We start from the raw sequence: 23206 nt of genomic DNA, 5'->3' as shown, positions 1-23206 counted from the left end.
GAAGAACTCTGAATTGAAGTCAGGGACACTGTCCAGGAGGACTGCAGAAATACACTTAACTGCCACCAAAAAGAAAGAGAAGCCCCAATGAATGACAGTTAAGGATAAGCAAGAAACAGGAGTAAACAATGACAATAATAGAGTCAGGTCCCTGAATGCAACTGTTCAGAGACTTGAGAACTATATAATGATTAATGCAGAAAAAGAGAATATAACAAAAAAAAACTTAGAAAAGACCTTTTCCATAAGGCCTAAGAAGTCAAAGGGAAACTTGAAGTAAGGGCTGGCATGCTCTACAAGCAGCAGGGGAACACATTAAATGGCCAAGTGGCAATAAAAAAAACTGATGGTAACAATACACTGAAGAACTAGATGAAAGAGGTGAAGGGGTAATAGAGTCATTCAATCATTTAAAGAAGAACCTAATGTGAAGTGGAAGACAATAACTTTTAAGGAATTAGATAGACTGATGACCACTTGATTGGTATATAGTTGGGATGATAATTTGTTTGTATGGTTCTTTTAATCAATGGCTATAGCCATGTTTTACTGATAAAATTGAGTTTGCTTTGTCAATTTTATATGTGTGGTTTTATGTAAATATGTTATGGATTTTAAATATTATGTATTGCATTTTATGTGTTGTATGACACCTTTGTGTGTTATTTTGTAAGCCACTCCGAGTCTCTATGGAAGATGGTGGTGGGGTATAAATAAAGTTGTTGTTGTTGTTGTTGTTGTTGTTGTTGTTACATGGAACTCTCTGCCCCGGAGTGTGTTGGAAACTCCTTCTTTGGAGGCCTTTAAGCAGAGGCTGGATGGGGGTGCTTTAAATGCGATTTTCCTGCTTCTTGGCAGGGGGTTCGACGGGATGGCCCATGAGGTCTCTTCCAACTCTATGATTCTATGATTCCATGAAAGGAAGATAAATGGATCCTAGAGGAATTCAAGATTGAACTCTCCTTAAAATCCAAGATAACTCAACCAAGATTGTTATATTTTGGATATATCAGGAGAAGACATGATTCACACTAGAAAAGAAAATAATGTTTGTTAAGGCAAAAGGTGGTAGGAAAAGAGAAATTCCACATTCTAGATGGATACGAGGGTTATCCAGAAAGTAGGTTACGTTTTGGAATTAAAAATTAACGAAGTATAGGAGAAAACATTTACCATATACAGTTGAAAGCCACACCCAAATACCACATCTCACGTAGTCGCCATTCAAATCTAGGCACTTTCCATAGCGATGAAGGAGCTTTGCAACTCCTTCCCCACTCAATTCTGCCACTTGCTTCCTCAACCAGCCAGTCACCCCTTCCCACAGTTGCGCAGCATCGCCAAAATGCTGCGTTGCCAGCCATGCCCCCATTGTTGGAAACAAGTGGTTGAGGAAGCAAGCGGCAGAATTTAGTGGGGAAGGAGTTGCAAAGCTTCTTCATCGCTATGGTAAGTGCCTAGATTTGAATGGCGACTACGTGAGATGTGATACTTGGGTGTGGCTTTCAACTGCATATGGTAAATGTTTTCTCATATACTTTGTTCATTTTTAATTCCAAAACGTAACCTACTTTCTGGATAACCCTTGTACATTCCATCAAGGGAGCTAAGGCCCTGAATCCACAAAACCTGGTGATCTCTCATTTATCAGAGACAGTGGAGGCTCCTTCTTTGGAGGCTTTTAAACAGAGGCTGGATGGCCATCTGTTGGGGGTGCTTTGAATGTGATTTTCCTGCTTCTTAGCGGGGGGTTGGACTGGATGGCCCATGAGGTCTCTTCCAACTCTACGATTCTATGATTCTAGGTCACCATAAATCAAAATCAATTTGACGGCAATGAATAACAAATTTAAAATCTCAGAATGGTTGTATGTTAGAAGTGCCATAAATGGATATTAGTCATCTCCTCATTCTTTGAACAGTATAATGTTTTTATGAGGTACTCGTGTCAGACCAAACTGTTCTGTCCACCATGATATCGTACTCCTTAGCCCTTTCTGCCCAAGAGAAACACTCCTTCCAAGCACTATTTTAACAAGGAAGCAAGGGTGAGTGAAGCTCAATTTCATTCAGGCTTATTCCAAAGTAATTTCAACTGAATGTAACAGGAATGTGTTTGGTTGATTACAAATAAGATGAATAAAACTACTGAAATTTATTTTGGTGTTTCAAAATAGCCTGACCCCCCCCCTTCCCCTGCACTCCCTCCAGCTGCTGAACCCTTCAGAGTCCATCCCAGCTACCCTCCAACCCCACCTCCAGTGCTTCCTGCTCACTCCAAGCAGGATTTCCTGCTTGGGGAAGGACAAGCCCAGGAAATCCGACCGGCGCCAAGAACAACCAAGTCCTGGCGCCTCCCAGCCTCCCAGGCTCAAGGGAGTCCAGCTGCAGGGTTTCAGAATGGGACAAATCACAGCACTGAATACTGTGGCTGTGCAGCAAGAACTCTGGCTTGCGGGGTGGTGGGGGAGAGGGGGAATTCCTGCTCGGCAGATGTGGGAACTGAGACACCCTAGGGGCACTGAGCACAACTGTGAGAAAGAAAGAAAGAAAGAAAGAAAGAAAGGAAGGAAGGAAGGAAGGAAGGAAGGAAGGAAGGAAGGAAGGAAGGAAGGAAGGAAGGAAGGAAGGAAGGAAGGAAGAAAAGGAGAGAGGGAGGGAGGAAGAGAGAGAGAGAGAGAGGCAAAATCAGAAACACAACCCAGCATTCCCAGCTGCCAGCAACTGCCAGGACTCAACTTCTGGATCCCTTCCCTTCCCCTCCCCACATCCTTCCCCTCTTAGCTTGCAACTCTTCTCCAGGATCCCTTCCCTCACACTCAGAGCGGCAGATTCCTGGTTTTGAAGCAGGCCCGTTTGTCAAGTGTGGCTTTGGGGAAGGATCCAGCATTCCAGGCTGGGGTGAGCTGAGGTGAGAGAGGAACAGCCCCTTGCCTGCCCACCCTCCCTGGCCTCCTAGCTTTAAGCACTACAGGCTGCCTCAGACTCCTTCCTACGAGGACAAGGGAAATGGGATAGGACAAACTCTGGCACCGAGGGCACGTAAAATGCACAAGTGCTCTTTGGTAAATACCAGAGCTTGGAAAAAGAAACCACTCTGGACACCATGCTTGGGGGGTTCTGGGAGGTGTCCAAAAATAATTTCTCTGAGCTCTGGGAAATAGCAGTAACAAACTGTGTGTGTGTACATGCACACTTATAGACCCTTAAAAGACTAATCTCTCCAAAATGGTACTAAGTACTTCCTACTTAGGGCACATGTTCATATCAACTACCTGGATCACTCACAATATTAGTGTCAAAAGTAAATTCCTTGCTCTTCAAGACTAGAGAAACACCAAGACTGAGTATGGAGTAAGAGCCGAGGTGGCGCAATGGGTTAAACCCTTATGCCGGCTGGACTGCAAGATGGGGTGAGCTCCCATCTGTCAGTTCTAGCTTGCGAGGACATGAGAGAAGTCTCCCAGCAGGATGGTAACACATCCGGGCATCCCCTGGGCAACGTCTCTGTAGACAGACAATTCTCTGACACCAGAAACAACTTGTAGTATATTCTCAAGTCGCTTCCGACATGATAAAAAAATGTATGGAATGGTTGAGACCCACAAAACGGGCCAAAGGAACCCAAAGCATTGACAACTGGAATAGTTATAGCTTTTATTGGGGTGGTCTACAACTGAGAGCAATGATGACAGGTAATTCAACTGCATAAGAGCCCAAGTAGTCCTTGCAATGTCAGCAGGGTTGGGGGCGGGGTGGGGGGAGGCTTAGTCACACTCCTACCAGTGAAAGTGCTTTCTTTCATTCTGTATTTTGGGAGAGTGAACTGGAAAACTTGGGAGTGGAGACCTGTCATCAGGTCCTGTTAAGTCAACTCCCTATACATGGCACTGGAGACTAAGAATGGTGGAGGCTGCTTGGAAAGATGCAAACATTTGGGAGGAAACTGCCTATCTCTGGGCTCTTTGATTTCTCCCCAAGGACTGTCCTGAGTGGGACAAAAGGCTGAGGACTAGCCCTACAAATCCACTGTCAAACATGCTCCCAGATACACTGTAGGGTGAAGAAAAAATGAAGTGGAAGAGAAAGTAGGCTAGGCAAATAAAAATGTTGCAGTCTATGAGTAGCAGCACACTTAACATCCCCAAATTTCTCCAGTCTGAAAGAAGCTGATCAACCCAGATTGTAGCTTTAGGTCCTGCTGCATACTTGACTATATCTCTTAGCTGATGTGTGGATTGAAAAATCCAGTCTTCTAACTCGATTTACTTTTTGTTTCTTCTAAAATCTCTCCCTGGTAATTCATGAGGCCCAGCACCAAAGATGGGTGACTTGTCCTTGAGAATTTGTTGGACTATAACCCACACTATCCTTTACTATTTGCGATGCTGGTTAAAGTTCATGGGTTTGCCAATGTAAGAACTCCAGGAAGGCCACGAGTTGCCCAACCTTGCCCTACTGGGGATCCCATTACGTTGAGGTCTGAATCAGTGGAGCAGCAGGGGGAAACTGTTGTCCCATGTCCTGCATTGCCCGCTGCATCCCTTACCTTATTCCCATGGGGGGAAGTGTCTGGCTTCCCCCATTCTTTTCTATCGAATGTGAAAATCCTCCCGTGTTCTTAGGGAAGCGTCCTAGCATGCTGCCAGGACGTATACTCTATGGAGCCCTGCCAGAAGTTACCTTACATCATGTGATGGCGTCCAGCAGGCTCCATAGAGGAAGCATCCTGTCAGCATGCTAGGATACTTTATTTTCTCCGTGCAATGAGGTTGTGGATCAAATTCAGAAGAGTCTTGGCCTCACCATAGGAATATATTCTGAAAACATCTTATTGTCTATGTTTATATTGATTTTGGGATGTGTAGATACTACATTATTTGATGCTACACCCTTCATAAGAAGGGATCATGAAAGTATCATCCTTAAAAGCCCAGGGTTTTCACTTCAGCCAGAGGACGGAGATGTGTGTTACCTCCTTAGCTCTGAATCCCTTGACTTTCCCTGTAACACAACATCTGACTTCAATATCACTTTGTCCCAGAGACTTACGGTTGACACAGCTTGACAAGGTCCTGGTCTGTGGTACCCGGGTGCAGGCCCCGGATATACAGGTTTGTTTTGCTCAGCTGGTCCCCACCGCCGCCTCCGCCGCCTGGTCCGCTGCTGCTGCTGTTGCTGTTGTTGTTGCTGCTGCCACTGGGACTTGGGGGTGCCATCTGCTGGGCCACTGAGACATAAGGCTGCAGGGTAAACAAATACAACTAAATGAGCCAGCAGGCGAGTCAAGATCTGAATCTAAGATGGGAAAGAGTAAGTAAGTAAGACTTCCAAGCACAGGGCAGAAGCAAATTGAGATCTGTGAGATCACATCCACTCAGCATCTCCTTTCCTTTCCTCCTAAACTTATGACCCTGTCCTCCAGATATGGCTTATGTGAAGGACCAAGTTACAATGGTGAGATAGATGTTGAAAATGTCTTGAGGAAAGGAGAGCCGGTGATTAGGGTTCCTTGTCTTCTTCTGGCGCAAGTCCCCTGATATACCACCTTCAGTGGTTCTTGAGACAGGAATGCCATAATCACCCACTACTTCCTCTCTTCTTCCTCCTTTGCTTTGTGAAATCAGGTTGGCCTACACCAATTTTGCTTCAGGGCATGCCAAATTTACTAACATTTGTACAAGACATTTGTACAGGACATTTCCCCAGCCCAGAGCTAGAATACCCTCTTTACTCCCCTTCCCGGCCTAGTCAGTTGCCTTCAGTCCCCCGATGGGGAGAAGTAAGGAAGTGTCCTCATCCAGGATGATCAGAGCTTCCACCCTTCTGGTCAATTTTAATCCGTGAAAGCAACGAAGCCCGCTCCACAATGCAGCCACGGTCAGAGGAGAGCATCCAAAGGAAGGGGAAACATCCTCACTATCATTGGTTGAGGCTCCTTTGATGTCATAATTGCATAGCCGACAAGCAAATTTGGTTAGAACATTCTCATTTCAGGGTCTTCTCGACAGTGCTGTTCTTTGCACAATGACTGCATTCCCATTACTCATATGCTCAGGTACCCTTTTTTCTAGGAAATATTTCTAAGTGTCCGATTAGAAACCCTGTCATGGCTGAAGAGTAGCTTTCCCAACTAGTACACTCATTAGTCTTGGTGATTACCATGGGAGACATTTTTGCCTGAGTTTATCACAGGCACATCTTGGAAGATGCAAGGATTGTCTCTAGCACTGAGTACTGCTCCTTCTCTTTTGCCTGGATCATTTGGGTGACCTTCTCTACAATTCACTTTGGAAGAAAAGTGCTCCCATACTACCCCCGTTTTAAAAAGTTGTCATGTCATTGGAACAAAAATTATGTTAGTACAAGTAAATTTGACTGTACATTCCCTCTTGCTGGGTTATCTTGGGAATTTCAGCTCTGAGACAGAGGAGGAAAGATCCACAAAAGCAGTAACCATATGGACCAAAGATACATAATTAAGCCTTTTGAGAAGAGTTTGGAAATCATGACTTATAAATAAGGTAGATACCAGTAAAAAATCATTTGGGTTTTGGTTAGTAAAGTTGCAATGATGTTCCATTCCCTATGGGAATAATGCTGGGAACAAAGTTACTTCATTGGTTTAATAAGCATGCTTTATAATTACTTCTGTAAGTTTTTAAAAACCAGTGTGGCATAGTGGTTTAAGCTCTGGACTACATCTTTGGAGATTAAGGCCCCTTCCACACAGCTGAATACAATCCCACATTTTTGCTTTGAACTGAAATCTATTTATTTGTTATTATTTACCTTATTTCTACTCTGCCTTTCTCTACCTTGAAGGGGACTTAAGGCGGCTTAAATATGGCACCCATTAGATGCCTTAAAATACATATAAGCAGAAACTTAATTTTAAATTTCATTGATTTTAAATACATATTAAACATTTAAAACATTACATTCAATATTAAAATTACATCATCCAAAAATCATAGTCCAAGGCCATTCCGTTGTCAAGTATCCATAATTCCAAGTCTATTATTGCACTGTACTAATCACTAAAACAGGGCCAAGTTTTTACTTTCCTTCTGAAAGCTAGAAGGGAGGCGGCTGACCTGATGTCACTGGGGAGGGAGTTCCACAGCCAAGGGGCCACCACTGAGAAGGCCCTGTCTCTCATCCCCGCCAGTCACGCTTGCGAAGCAGGTGGGACCAAGAGCAGGGCCTCCCCAGATTATCCTAACCTCCGAATTGGCTCATAGGGGCAGATGTATTTGGACAGGTAAACTGGGTCTGAACCGTGTAGGGTTTTATAGGCTAAAGCCAGCACTTTGAATTGTGCTCAGTAGCAAACTGGCAGCCAGTGGAGCTGGTGTAACAAAGGAGTTGTGTGTTCCCTGTACGCCGCTCCAGTGAGCAATCTGGCTGCTGCCCGTTAGACCAGCTGGAGCTTCCGAATAGTCTTCAAAGGCAACCCCATGTAGAGCCCGTTGCAGTAGTCTATTCGGGGTGTAACGAGAGTGGACCACTGTGGCCAAGTCTGGCTTCCCACGGTACGAGTGCAAGTTTTAATAATGAATATATGGCAGTGTGGACTCAGACAACCTATTTCAAAGTAGATATTGTGGGATTTTCTGCCTTGATATTCTGGGTTATATGGCTGCATGGAAGAGTCCTAGAGTTCAAATTCCTGCTCAGCCTTGAAAACCACTGGCTGACCTTGGGCAAGTCACATATTATTAGCCTCAGAAAAACCCTTGATAGGGTTGCCTTAGAATTGCTTGAAGAAGCACAATAACCACAAAGTTTTCTAAACAGTATTTTTGAAGTACAGTGCTCCCTCACTTATCACTGGGGTTAGGTTCCAGGACCACCCGCAATAAGTGAAAATCTGCGAAGTAGGGACACTATATTTATTTTAATATTTATACATTATTTTAGTAGTTATAAACTATTTTAGGTCTTTATCAACCAATCGTGTGTTGATAAATCGCCTCCTTCTCCTCCCGTTGCTGCTTGGGCTCCTTTTTTCTCCCTTTGGTTTCTCCTTCCTCCCTTCCTTAGGCTGTAAATTGTAATTTTTTATGATTTATAATAGCCTTTTAGAGTTTATTGAAAAACCACGAAACAGCGAATCCGCGAAAAGTGAACCGCAAAGTAGTGAGGGAACACTGTATTTTAGTATGCAGAACATTAGCTACTTTTAAAATATTGTAATGAATGAATGGCCAACTACCTCTTCAAATAGTGGAGAGGAAAATTATTTACTTTCCAAACTCTTCAAATAAGATGAAACATCTCAGGACACATATGAAGGGGTGGTGGTTTGAACAAAGATAATTCAAATCTGTATTTAGAGTTGTCAACAGGCCAGAAAAAAACTGGCTGGACAGGTTGCTGTGTTTTTGACAATGGCTTGAGCTCCAGACATGAACAGGTGACATTTTTCACTACATTGAGATATTGCATGATCATCTCTCTCTCTGCTCATGACTGCAATTCAATGTTAAGCTGCAGTTGAAGGAGGCCACATGGGCAAACTTAACCATGCTGGTCCCTTCTGCTTCACCATTTTTATTTATTTATTTTATTTTATTTCCAATATTTCTATCCCGCTCTTTTCACCCGAAGGGACTCAGGGCGGCGTACAATTGGCAACAATTCAATGCCGACACATCATTAAAACAAACAGCATATAAAATCTATTACAAATAGTTAAATACAGTATAAAATATAAAACATATGGTTAAAATCCATTCATCCAATATCCTTGTGCTTTATCCATACATCAGTCTGGGTCGTCTTTGTCTTTTATTCGTTAAAAGCCTGAGCACATAGCCATGTTTTTAAGGCTTTTCTAAAACTCAAAAGGGTTGGGGCTTGCCGTATATCTTTGGGGAGGGTGTTCCACAGCCGGGGAGCTACCACCGAGAAAGCCCTGTCCCTCGTTCCCACCATTTTTCCTGGGTGAAGAAAAAGCCTATAACCTTCCATTTATCTTTCCAAGCCCACATCCTCCACTCCCAGGGCTCCCTTTCTATGATTCACAGAACACTGCTTCATTCCTCGAGCAGTTTGCAAGGTCTTGTGATTGCGGAAGGAGGGGAAAGAGTCTCAAACGCTGGATTGTTGAGCATTTAAAAATGACTTCTCTGCTCCAGGGCATGTGTGGGACTAGACAAGAGGCACATATGTTTGGCTGTACACAGGACACTCCATTCCCATCATTCATTCGCAAAGGGCTGCTGAAATCATGGACTCTGCCCTACTCACTGGGACACGGCTGGGTGGAGTATTTTGTATTGCAAAACTGCTCTGCTATTCAGCAGGCTCAGCTCACAGCTTGAGAGGGGCCTAAGGCTGAGACTGTAAGGGGGTTTCAAAGTAAGAACAAGCAAAAGTTCAGAAGCAATGTTCAACTGAAAGGAAACTCCAGTGGCAGCAAGAGTTTGCATTCTGCAAAAAATAATGCCATTGCATTCTCATTTAATTCACTTATATGTATTACAACCTCATGGCAGAGTTGGAAACTGACTCACACCTTCATTATTTCTAAGCATACACTGTAAGGATGGGGGGGGGGGGGAGACTTTGTCATTTTAAACACTGCATTCATAAAGGACAATAAATTGACACCAGCATTACCTTTTATAAACATTGCCCATTTTATCAGATGCAGCCACAGTTAAAATGCATCTCTCTTTAACAGAACAAAATCTTTCTACAATCTTGGAGCATCATCCAAGAACTTTGGAGATACGTTTTGGAGATATACATGCTTAGAGACTGTGGGCACCTGTGAAACCTATGGATGGACAGTTGTCTCAGTCTCATATGTGATAATGTCATACAAGAATTTGTGCAATATATAGTGGAAATCTATACATCTAAGTCCTTTTGAGTTCAATGGAACTCACTGATATGTTGTATTACTGTGTTTCCCCGAAAATAAGACAGTGTCTTATATTAATTTTTGCTCCCAAAGATGCTCTAGGTCTTATTTTCAGGGGATGTCTTATTTTTCCATGAAGAAGAATTCACATTTATTGTTGAACAAAAAAAATGAACATTTATTATATACTGCACAGTAGTTGTCATCACAAACCAGCATAACCAGTGAATCCTATCAAGAATTTCTTATTACTACTATTATTTCCATGTACAACAATCTATGGTACGTATATTTATCAAACCTGCATGCTTTTCTGTTCGGCGGGCATGCTTCCAAACACAAATGGTGCTAGGTTTGACTTTCTGGGAGGCCTTATATTTAGCAATTCAGCAAAATCTCTACTAGGTCTTATTTTCTGAGGATGTCTTATTTTAGGGGAAACAGGGTACATATATGAACACAGCCTAAGCAGGATGATCATTCAGTGACCAAAAGGCCTTCAAAAAACAAGGGCTAATGGTTACTGGAAAGAATCATTTTTTCATGAGATTAAAAGTCATGGATAACTTAGAAAAAATTAATTTATTTCCCATTGTTTACAAAGATACGCTTCCTATGTATCCTTGGTGGGAAGTAAAAGGCATTAAATGTACTCTTCCAGGTTTACTTTTGAGTAAATACAGAATCAGAGTTGAAAGGGAATGCCATCTTGTCTAACCTCCTGGCATGTAGGAATCTACTCTTAAAGGAATCTGAGAAGCAGCCATGCAATCTTTATAAACACTTCCAATGATGGAGAGTCTGCCTTTCACGGTAGGCTATTCTGCTATTGAGCAGCTCTCTCTGCCAGGAAGTTCTTCCTTTTTTTTGGCTGTAATCAGTGAGGTTAGCGACAGCAAAATAACACTGCTGCGACTTTAAGCAGAGTCCTGTGGTATCATAAAGACTAACATATTTTTTATTACAAAAACTATGTACACCCTTGCCTACCAGACAGATCTGATCTAGTTAACCATGACTTCTAAAAGCTCATGCTATAATACCTTTGCAGTATTCAGACGCACATTCGCATTCTGTTGCAGAACCTATACAGAACTAGACCCACAGTCTAGGCCAGAGGTCCCCAAACTTTTTAAACAGGGGGCCAGTTCACGGTCCCTCAGACCGTTGGAGGGCCCGACCATGGTTTTTTCTAAAACTATGAACAAATTCCTATGCACATTGCACATATCTTATTTTGAAGTAAAAAAAAAAAAAAACAGGAACAAATACAACCTCAATGTTAATAATAATAATCATCATCATCATCATCACCATCATAAAAATAATAAAGAAGGTTGGAAGAGACCCCTTGGGCTATTTAGTCCAATCCCCTTCTGCCTTTGTGCACCAAAAGCACTAGCAAAGCACTCCTTAATAATTATTAATTAAATAATAATTAAAATACCGTTATAAACCAGCAAAACTTTGGAAGGCGCGTACCGGGCGAGGGAGGAGGTGGGAAAGGCGTACGCCTTTCTCTCCTTCTCCTTCGCGCCACACACGCCTTCCTCGGCAGGAGCTACAGGGGCCAGATAAATGGTTTCGATGGGCTGCATGTGGCCTGCGGGCTGTAGTTTGGGAACCCCTAGTGTAGACATTCTATGACATTGTCACTTGCACAGCTATAAACATTCTCCCTAAAGTTCAGTCATGCAGTAGTTTGTGTATGTGTGTGTGTGTGTGTGTGTATACACACATGCACACACATATGCACACATACACAAGGGACCACAGAAACGCCTTTACAGTTCTATTCATTTTTAACAATGGTATCCCTTTTTTTAACTCAGCCATTGTAAAACGGAGGGACAAAACAAGCCCCATGCTGTTTTTTAGTGAATCATAAAGCTATAAAGCAGAAGAGATGTGCTCTGGTTATCAGGACCTTGGCTCCATTTATAAATTATAGAAATGTCTTCTGCTGTGTTTATGTAAATAATGATGTTCCCATTGGAAATGTTAAACCCTAACCTAGTCTTAATCTTCTGCCTAAACTGAATTCTCAATAAGTTCACAAAATGGCACAACTCAAAGCATGTTTTAAAAAATCTAATGTCTGTAGCAGAGGAGCTGCAACAGACTAACATACTGTGTTGGAAATTGTAAAATTAATGGTGGTTATACATAAGAAAATGAAGCAGCCCTTGCTGAAAAGAACTGTGCAGGTTCATGCAGTGGAGTTCTCCTCCATCACTGGAAGAAAACAGAGGCTCCAAGCCCCTTGTACGTAGCTTCTAGATGTCTCAAAGTGGGGGTTAGGCATTCCTTGATAAGTAAGTGCAATACTCTGTTTCAACAACAAGACCAGCTCTGTGTAAATGTGTGTGCATGTGGAGATGCAACAACAGAGGAAAAGATGTGTTGTCGAAGGCTGTCATGACCAGAATCACTGCGTTGCTGTGAGTTTTCCGGGCTGTAGGGCCATGCTCCAGAAGCATGTGGGAGAAATGACAGGAGAGAATGCTTTGGAACATGGCCCTACAGCCCGGAAAACTCACATCAACCCAGAGGAAAAGTTGCTTCATATCCAACTTATAGACCTTCTGGAAGCACCTGACTTGTCCCTGTGGGAAACAGGATGTTACTAGAAAGATTAAATGTACTAGTTGTTTAGTTCATCTTTCACAACAAATGCCTTCTGAAGTTTTTATGCTAGAAGCCCAAAACTTTCTGTGCAGCGGTTCTCACAATATCAATCTTCTTTGTCTTGCAAGATTTCAGATATACATCCAGTCAACTTGGACTCAAAGCAAGGATACAATTTATGCATATGGAGCAACAGTGATCATCTTTCTCATAGTTTCAAATTATATGTGGCCCTTTCAGAAATATTTAAGGTATTTCTTCAGTTCTATGACACACCTTTTTCTCCATGTAAACATCTCTGGTGCATCTTAGAATTGCAGATGTGTCCTAATAAAATTGAAACACAAATATTTGTAGCCATGATTTAAGATTTCAAGGACTCAATTTTAACTACGGCTTGGTCCAGACCCTCTGGAAATGGTCACAGGTTTTTCAGAGATCTCTATCACCTCAAGTCTATGATCAGCCCTTGTTCCCAAGACTATTATTATAGCTTAGTAGGCCAAGGGTGGGTTGAAGACAGGTCAGAATCTACCTCTAGATCAGCAAGAGTTTCTGGCTTCTAGTGATCTAAAAATAGCTACATCTTAAACCCTTTTCTTTGGAATTAGGTTGCCTGAAAGAACAAGTGCTTGGAAAGAAACCAGGAGCTGGTTTTGGTGGGAAAACCTGTGAGCTTAGATAGTCCTGTATGGACTACAAATTCCTAGGCAAAGCATATGCTCACACAATATGTTCCTTAGTTCTTACCAAAATGCCTGCTGGCTCATATCATTTTGCACTTGCCTCCAGGTAATGAGTCTCAACGTTCTTAGGAGAAATCAACAAAATAGATCATGAAATAGATCAAGATGTCCAACCTCTGATACAGGCAGTACAGTAAAAATCTTTCTCTGGCACCTAATATTGCAATAATAAGTTTTGGTGATTGCAGAAAGGAATATGAAAGAGTTGCTACCCCTCACAGGACCTGTGTTTATAGGCATATCACCTCATGCCCATTGAGTCCTTTCCGTTTTCTTGATACAAAATATGCCTGTTTCCATCTAATGCAACTGATCCAATGCAAGACTATTTTCACATCAAGTACATTCAAAGACCCATTCAGCAAATATGCACAAAGATAATCACTCAGAGATGACAGGCAAATACAAGCTGTTTGCACCAGTAATTCCCAAACTGAGCACCGGGCATGTTAGCCTGCCACAGAAAATAAATAAACACAATACTTTCAAGCCTCATGTGAGCACAAAGTGCCCACCCAGAGAGGACGCTGCCTTCTGAATCCATGCTTGATTTACTACTTAGAATTACCCATCAATAGAAGAGGCTACTTGTTGCGTCCTTGGATGAATTACTGTTGCAAGCTCACCTTCTTCCAGGAAGAAAGCACAAACAGTCAACAGAGAAACCCAGCAGATGGACTCCTTGGAGGGGAGGGAGGGTAATTTTCCAATTTATATTCACAAAATAAAGTGTGCTCCTATAGCAGGATTTGCAAATGCTCCCATATACTGCTCAGCTTCATTTTATTTTCATAATTTCAGAAAGGTAACAAGTAGCCTGATTAATTCATTTTGTGGGCAACCCCATTGTTTGCAGATATGAAGCCAAATTGGATTCTTGGCCACCTATGCTAAGGTGTCATTTTATGTTCATTCCCTAAACCAGAGTGAAATTTATCTGCAGGCTCCCCAATGTCTTTTGATATGAGACCTAACCCAAACACCAACTGCGGTTTAACCTTTGTGTGTGCTTCCTATGCCTATCCTCCTGTTTTCATTTAATTTAAAAAAGAATATGGTTGAGCTGATTCCAGCTTATAAGCAAGCAACATCTGAAAATAGAACAGAACAGAAAATAGATACACTGACCACAGCCCCCTAAACCAGTGGTTCTCAACCTGTGGGTCCTCAGATGTTTTGGCCTATAACTCCTCAAAATCCTAACAGCTGGTAAGCTGGCTGGAATTTCTTGCAGTTGTAGGCCAAAACACTTATTGAGAACCACTGTTGTAAGCCCATCTAAAAGTATGACTAGAGGATTAAAGTCTAACTAAGTGTTGTTGGCAAGACTCATGGGAATAGTGTCTTCCCTACACCATCCATCAACATGCATCTTCTCACCTCCAGACTGGAAATTCAGGTGAGTAGTATTACTTAGACATGCAACTTTGGTACCTGAGTTTCCAACTGTTTAGCTCTAGATTGAGACATCTGTAGGGCAATTGTAGAGCAATGGCTCTGACAACTTAGATAAACCTGCCCCATTACTACTTCAGCCTCCTTGGCTAATCCAGATAGCCCCAGTGGTCCCCAACCTGTGGGTCCCCAGGAGTTTTGGCCTACAACTCCCAGAAATCCCAGCCAGTTTACAAGCTGTTAGGATTTTTGGGAGTTGAAGGCCAAAACATTTTGGGACCCACAGATTAAGAATTACTGAGTTAGCCATTTTGAAAGGAAGAACCACCAGTAGTTACTAGGAGACTGCACTCTACATTATTCAGCCAGGTGGATCTGTCAAAACCAAGGGGAGCCCCATTTAGGCTAGCCACATCTCCAGGATAGTCTCCACCATGTGCTGGTGGTATTTATTTAGACCTGTAGCTTTCTCTTAAAGCCAGGTTCCAGAACAGTTTATGTTCAAGGCCCAAAAGACCTGTGTAATGTAGCCATAATAGTTAAAAGACACATTTGCATTTTCTCCTGATAATCTATTCCACCATCACTCCACTCGCTAGGTTTAATCTGTTGGTAAGGAAAATCAACAGAAATTTAATGTTAAAACAAGATACTGTATATGGTAACTTTCACAGGATGCGTATTGCTGTAATATGTGTGTGTGTGTATGTATACATATGTGTGTGTGTATATATACAGTAGAGTCTCACTTATCCAACGTTCTGGATTATCCAACACATTTTTGTAGTCAATGTTTTCAATGCATTGTGATATTTTGGTGCTAAATTCATAAATACAGTCATTACTACATAGCATTAATGTGTAATGAACTACTTTTTCTGTCAAATTTGTTGTATAACATGATGTTTTGGTGCTTAATTTGTAAAATCATAATGTATTTTGATGTTTAATAGGCTTTTTCTTAATCTCTCCTTATTATCCAACATATTTGCTTATCCAATGTTCTGCCGGCCCGTTTATGTTGGACAAGTGAGACTCTACTGTGTGTGTGTGTGTGTGTGTGTAAAGGTAAAGGTTTCCCCTGACGTTAAGTCCAGTCATGTCTGACTCTGGGGGTTGGTGCTCATCTCCATTTCTAAGCTGAAGAGCCGGTGTTGTCCGTAGACACCTCCAAGGTCATGTGGCCGGCATGACTGCATGGAGCGCCATTACCTTCCCGCCGGAGAGGTACCTATTGATCTACTCACATTGGCATGTTTTCGAACTGCTAGGTTGGCAGGAGCTGGAGCTAACAGTGGCCACTCACGCCGCTCCCGGGGCTGGAACCTGGGACCTTTTGGTCTGCAGCTCAGTGCTTTAACGCACTTTGCCACCGGGGCTCCATATATATATATATATATATATATATATATATATATATATATATAGAGAGAGAGAGAGAGAGAGAGAGAGAGAGAGAGAGAGAGAGAGAGAGAGAGTCATGCTTTAATTCCATTGTTATCTAAGGTCAAAAAAAGGATGAGAATCCACATAATCGTCCCCCTCCTTGCAGAATTCTCCCTTCATGGGCGCCTGATGAGGCCAACTCTATTTTCGATCCCAAGTGGATTATCATGCAAGAGAAGGAACAGCAGGTTTCCTCAGATGCATGGCACACACAACTTCATCCCAGCCTCACAACTGAACTGACAGAAATGCAGGCCACCAACTGAAATGCTTGCTCAGCTGTCTTGCCTCTTTCTCTTCGACTCTTGCAGTCTCTACCTGTCCCCTTTTCGTCAGGCCACTACTGCGGCTGCCACGGCCTCCTCCGACAAGGAAAAATAAGGCATCCTGCAGAAGTGGGCCTCTGGATGGAAATGCTGCATTTTGCAACTAGTGCAACACATACATATATACATACTTCCAGTCTGGAGCGCTGGGAGGAGCTTGCCACAATATTCACAGGGGTGAAAAGAGGGGAAAATACACCCCACTTCTTGTTTGCTCATTGGTCCTCTGCCTGCCAAACAAGTGATACTATATGGACAGATGGGGGAGTCTAGAATGGGAAAGTCCACCAGAAGCTGGAGGGCAGGGACAAGATTGCCTTTTTCTTTCTAGCAGCCAGCAGCCACGAGACTAGAGGGGAGAGGACCTTTGTGGTAAGACACCTCAAATGGCTCATTTTTCACAATGTCCCCTAGAAGAGAAGACAAGCCACAGCTCTTCCTTATGCTCAGGCGTCCAGGCAAAAAGAAGATGGAGACATCAGAAGCGGGAGCAGACGGATGGGGGAGTCCAGAATGGGAAAGTCCACCAGAAGCTGGAGGGCAGGGACAAGACTGACAGCTGAGGCATCATGGACTTGCTGGTAGGCATGTTCAACTGCAAAGCTGAGAGACCACTATATCTTATTTTGCCCTCAGCCTAGAGGCTAATGTTATGTGACAAGAGAGATATATGATCTCATTTTTATTCTCTGTCTGCAAAGAGCAGCCTGTTTTGGGAAAGAGTTCACCTAAATGTGAGATTAACCCTTCCATCCCATCTCGAGCTCTGAAGATTACCTGGGAAGGAATCCCACTGGAGCATTGTAGCACACCAAAATACTTGGGAGTTACCCTGGACCGTGCTCTGACTTAAAAGAAGCACGGCTCGACTATCAAGCAAAACGTGGGCGCTAGAAATAATATCACATGAAAGCTGACTGGCATAATCTGGGGATCACAACCTGACACAGTGAAGACATCTGCCCTTGTGCTTTGCTGCTCTGCTGCTGAATATGCATGTCCAGTGTGGAACACATCTCACCATGTTAAAACAGTGGATGTGGCTCTTAGTGAGACATACCGTATTATCACAGTATATCTACAGCCCACACCACTGGACAGGCCCGTAGCCAGGATTTTGATTTCGGGGGGGGGGGGGGGGGGGGGCTGAGTCTCCCCCCCCAAAAAAAAACATCAGAGAGAATAAAAGCTATGGATTTGTTGTCAGTTAGAAGCACCCTTATGGAAGTGAGTAGACATTTCAAGGAAAGGGATGCTTTGGAAAAAATGCATGGGGAAAAAATTTAAAGGTCCCAATTCAGATTTTTCCAAGAGTTGTTATTTCGCATTAGCATAGCTTTAAAAGGCAAGGATTTCCATTTGATCAACTTTGTCTATAAAGGCCTGTAAAATATCTTGCTGACTATCAAATTCATGGCCTTCCAGACCTCTAGATCCTATAGCAACCCTCACTTTGCCCGAAGGGAACTTGATTTTGCCACTATTGATGACAAGACATTAAAAAATGGGCGGAAATATTTCCCTATGAAATAAAATATGTCATTTGTACAATGTTTCTCTCTTAGAAATCTATACTTCCTCAAGGCAAAATTTATATATAATGTACTAGCTGTGCCCAGCCACGCGTTGCTGTGGCAAAGTGGTGGTGTATTGGTTAAAAATTGTTGTGGAATTTTTATTTAACGTTATTTGTATTTTTAAATTAATTTTATTCTAACTTATGTTTTTTATTTATTATATTTTATTATTTTTTGTATTATTTTTAGTTATTTTCTGTTATTATAGTATTTTATTGTATCAATTTTTTAGTGTTTTTTATTATTTTTATTGTATTATTTGTATTTATTTTATTTTTTATTCTTTTATTATTATTTGTGTTTTTATTATTTTATTTTATTATTTGTATGTATTATATTTTATTATTTGATTATATTATTTTTATTTATGTTTTTTAAATTGTATTATTTTATTTTGGTTTTTTATTTGTTTTTTTGTATTTATTTTATTATTTTTATTTCTTTTTGTATTGGGTTGCTCTGAGTTCTGCGGTCTGCCTGGTCATGTTCCAAATGTATTCTCTCCTGATGTTTTACCTGTGTGTATGGCAGGCATCCTCAGAGGTTGTGAAATGTGTTGTAACGAAAGGAAGTGGGGTTTATATATCTGTGGAATGACCAGGGTGGAAGAAAGAACTGTTGTCTGCTTTAGGCAAGTGTGAATGTTGGAACTGGCACTGAATAGCTTTGTAGCTTCAAAGCCTGGATGGTTCCTGCCTGCCTGAAATGAACAAAATGTGGCTCCCAGTGTTAAAAAAAATCTGTGAAATCAGGACAGTTAACTAAAGAACAGCACTGAGCAATCAGGGAATTCCAGACACGATGTACTGAGGGCCAGCTAACATCTCCCAACAAAGGATTCCTCTCCAAAGCAGGAAGTAGGCAGGCCTTGAAGGTGCAAGGGCATTCAATGGTAATCAAGGTGGGGAAGTGGAACATTCACAGTCGCCTCAGACAGATAAGAGTTGTTCCATCCTGGATATCATTGGTGAGATAGAAATAAACATTCCACTTGTCTGTTTTCAAACAGATCTCATAGTCTCTGAGGATGCCTGGCATAGACATGGATGGCAGTTTGGCAGCAGATAGGGTCGTGAGGGAATGGGATGTTTAATAGGCTTTTCCTGAATCCCTTCTTATTATCCAACATATTAAGTCATCCAATGTTCTGCCTGGATGTTTATGTTGGATAAGTGAGACTCTACTGTATATTTATAATCTTATATTATATGCTTAGAACTGGATTATATGAGGTTCCTTCTACACAGCTGAATAAAATGCACACTGAAGTGGATTATATGGCAGTGTGGACTCAAGATAATCCAGTTCAAAGCAGATAATATAAGATTAGTAAAAAAAAAGAAGAAGAAGATTATAAATGGGTTATATAGCTGTGTGGAAGGGCCTTGACTCTACACTGCCATATAATCCAGTTCAAATAAGATAATCTGTATTTTATAAGCAGTGTGGAAGAGGCCCGAGGCCTAATTCTGCCTGTCCCCCGGGCTGAGTAGGTTGCTAGGAGACCAAGTGGGCGGAGCTTAGCCTTCTAACTGGCAGCAATTGGCTAAAAACAATTATTCCTCTCCCCCTAATTAGGACTTTGTTTTTCTTTTCTTTTTGTTGTCGGAACCTAGGGGCAAGGATGGTGGATTATGCTGCCAAATTTCTAGGTTCTGGGGCTTGTACTTTTGTTGTTTAGTGGGAGGGGAGGACACCATTACTCATTTATATATATAGATTTATTTACAAAATCCCTTTTCGTAGTTCTGGAACATACACGTATATTCCGAAAGCAACTGTCAGATGAGTAAGTACTACATTATTAAAAAGTAAATAATGTAAGCTGGCGCAGTTAGCTAAAAATGTTTAAAACTGTCAGAATTCTAATATTCAAATTGTAATTACGTTTTGTAGATTATAAAGACAAACAATTCAGTATGATCTGTCTTGGGATGTTGAGACACCTGCAAGAGCTGCTGATAATCCATTTGGCACAAAAATTGGCCAGCTGGACCTCTCTGCGCCGTAAATTCCTAAGGGCTGCCTGCTCAATTTTCTTGAAATTCCTTCATAATGTCCAGATTTTGGGCTCCATATGTTGTTGGGCTACAAAACTCTGAACCTGCAGCCGGCATGGCCAGTGGTTGGGGATTCTGGGGGTTTGAGCTCAACAACCTCTGGCGAACCACTGATTAAACAGGATTTTATTCTTATTCAAGGACGTTTGGAGTTAGGAATGGTGGGAAGTGATTGTTCCATCTCTTAACATGTCTAAGCAAGTCAGAAAGCTGAGTGTTATGTAAAACGCCTGCCAATACTCTAGCTGAACCCTAGAATATAAGTAGATGTTTGGATAAATTTGTACTCCCTATCACTTTTGAATGTTATTAGTATTGTTTCCTCTTCTTCTGGCTGGTTTAATCATACAACCTTTTCTTTCTAAACTATTTTGCAGCTACAATACTTGTAAGCCCTGCAAGAACAGACTTGTAAATCCAAGCGTAAATGCTTTGCAAGAAGATACATTATCTGCAAAGCTAGGCTAAACAGTGCAAGCGGTCATCCGGTGGCACAATTAAGGCCAACAGGCAGAACTGAACACGTTAATGTCTCTCCTGTTGAAAGTTAAAATAGTGACAAATGCATTTTGATATACATTTTGCAAAGCCTGCAGGAAGTACTTTTATAGGTTGCACATGGAGTGGGCATACGTGACTATGGGCATCTACAATACAGGTCATAATCCACCTTCCTTGGGTTTTGAAATACACTACTGGAAAATATTTTCAATCTTGATTACTAGCACATCTGAGAACCTCAATGTTGCTGTCCTCAAGCCTCATTGCTGTTTGGCTCCCCAAAGGCTGAGGCTCCTGCAAACAGCTGATTCCAAATAAAACCTCTCTGCTGTTTGTGGGGGGAAATGCACTGTTGAAGTAAACCCTGCACAGGTGAGTGGGATGGAGGAATGGAGTAGTTCATCTGAACAGTCAGAGGTTCCCACCCCTGGAACTGCTGCTGTGACATTGGACAAGATGACATTTGCAATGAGACTTGAGATCTTCCACATGTTGTTTGACTGCAACTCCCATATGCCAACCGAAAACAAGCAATAGTGATGGATGATGTAGGGCAGCACAACAACAGGTAAATCTAGTCCCACCCGAAAAACCATTCCTGTTGAAGGCCTCAACCAGGCTGGAACGGGAATCTGAATTGTCTAGAGTTTAGGACAGGTTGGCATATCCTTTTCTTCAAAGATCATCCTTTCCTGTCAAATAACATAGTGTTTGGGGGTATAAACAGATTGATTGATTGATTGGTTGTTTCCAGGGGTATGTGACCCAGAGTCTTCTAGATATTACTGGGCTACAACTACCCTTATCTTTCACTACTGGCTATGGCTGATAGTGGGTTCATATTGAAAGCACCTGGAGAGCCACATGATCTCCATCCATGGTAAAGACACTTGGAAATCGAACAAGTGCTCCAGTAACATGAATTTCTTCCTCCCAAGGTATCAATGAGCAGCTGCATCCACCTAACCCCAATCTGAATCTGCCAGTAGAAACCTCTAAGCCAGAAGCCCAGCAGTCAAGAATTGCATTTTGCTAACCTCTCCCTTCCTTTCTGCATTCTCAGACAAACACTAGACTTTGATCATATATTTGGTGGGCTATAATACATGGCTGGTGGTTTTGTTTTGCTTGCCAGGTGATAACATTTGAAGGTCAGATCCTTGCAGATGCCAGTCCAGCTCCGCCTCTTGTGTGCCCTGATGTTTATACAACTCTGCTACTTTTTCTCTGTAGAGGTCTACCTGTTCAAGAAGTGGAGATAGGAGGTTCAAGGACAATCTGCACAGCCAGCCGTCAGATTGTGCCGATTACATTTCTACCACATCACAGCAACATCTCACCAGCAACAAAGAAATCCTCTGACTTTCCCAATAAAAAGCAAAGTCAGGAACAAAGGCCCCTCACTTGACACAAGTGAAAGTTGTAAGCTGGTTTTAAAAACCTTTGAAGTTACAAAATTGCTATTGACCACTTATTCTTTGTGCTCTATTTTTTTCAGGATTGTGGGCCACACAAGTTTACAAGTCTACCATCTTGTAAAGCAGAGAAACCTCTCTTTAAAAATGAAGGCTACCAATCTTCCAATCTAAATGTTGAATTTATGGGGGTTATTTGAAACAGGAATGCAGGCAATTGAGAAGTAATGTCCCAGAACAGAAGACAGAGGTTACTATAAGGTGTTTCTATCCCCATGGCTTGCAAAAACACAGTTCTGGGAAAACACCAACTTGCAATCCAGAAACTGAACACAATTTAACATCCACAATCCAGTTGGCAAAAGGGCAAAAACAGCTCATTCCCATTTTCTCCTCAGTCTTACTGCCTGTCCCACTGTGGCAAACAGGTATCCAACAAACAGGGTCAAGGATGGTATAAAGCTGATTTAACAGCTGATCAGTTTTTGTGAATCTCCCAGGCTTGTCTTCCAGTCAGTTTGGATCCTAGACCTGCTTAGAAGTGCTGTGAAATCTGCAGGATTATTGACCCATGTGCTTCCCAAGGACTGAGGTTGCTCATTTTCTGAACCAAGTAGAAAGAGAGAGGATCTGAGATATCCCACACTGTGAGAAAGCACGCAGTCTAACGTACGAAATGGATTCAGATAAATTTGGTCGTAGAATGAAAGCCAAGTGGTAATTCTCTAGCAACAACTGCAGCTGTGGAACAAAAATAATCTTGGCTGAAATAAGACATGAGCCATAGTGCTGCCTTATGGTGTAACTTCACTATCATTTATGAAGTCATATCCAGCTTTATATATGAGGAAGAAGTGCTGTGCAGGAGATAACATTCTGCAGGATGTCCTCTTCTGTGCCGGAGATGGTCAGCAGACACATGCAAAACCAGACAAGACAGACAGAAAGAAAAAACACTGCTTGGCAGAGAACGGAACTGTACCCATGGTGAATTTTATGACGTTGCAGGGCTATAGGAGCACTCGCTCACTAGAGTGTCACTAAAAAAAGTTCCGTAAAATGACACAGGTATGAAAGGGGGAGGGGGCTGGAGAGACCGCTGGGAGAAATATGTCATTCATTGCAAGTGATGTCATAGGAATCGCCAATTAGGTTGCCCACAACACTCACATACTACACAACAGTCACAAGTGCAGCTGCAAGAAAAGTGACTGGCCTTAATACTGGATGGAATTCAG

General features: G+C 42.0%; 1 protein-coding gene across 4 annotated transcripts in view; it reads right to left on the bottom strand.

Annotated features, from left to right (window-relative positions):
* The window catches only part of rbms2 (RNA binding motif single stranded interacting protein 2), an 85518-nt gene that overhangs the window by 23158 nt on the left and 39154 nt on the right, over positions 1-23206 (bottom strand). For 3 of the 4 annotated variants that reach the window (XM_008103986.3, XM_008103987.3, XM_003216937.4), the window contains one exon: positions 5053-5243. In XM_008103986.3, coding sequence (XP_008102193.1) covers positions 5053-5243 — 191 coding nt within the window. Of the gene's footprint in view, positions 1-5052; positions 5244-5759; positions 5911-23206 lie in introns of those variants that run through there. The other variant, XM_062970942.1, reaches the window with a different exon arrangement.

Source organism: Anolis carolinensis, chromosome 2 (genome assembly GCF_035594765.1).
Source record: "Anolis carolinensis isolate JA03-04 chromosome 2, rAnoCar3.1.pri, whole genome shotgun sequence".
Taxonomy (NCBI): Eukaryota; Metazoa; Chordata; class Lepidosauria; order Squamata; family Dactyloidae; genus Anolis; species Anolis carolinensis.
This window is presented reverse-complemented; position numbering and strand designations above follow the sequence as displayed.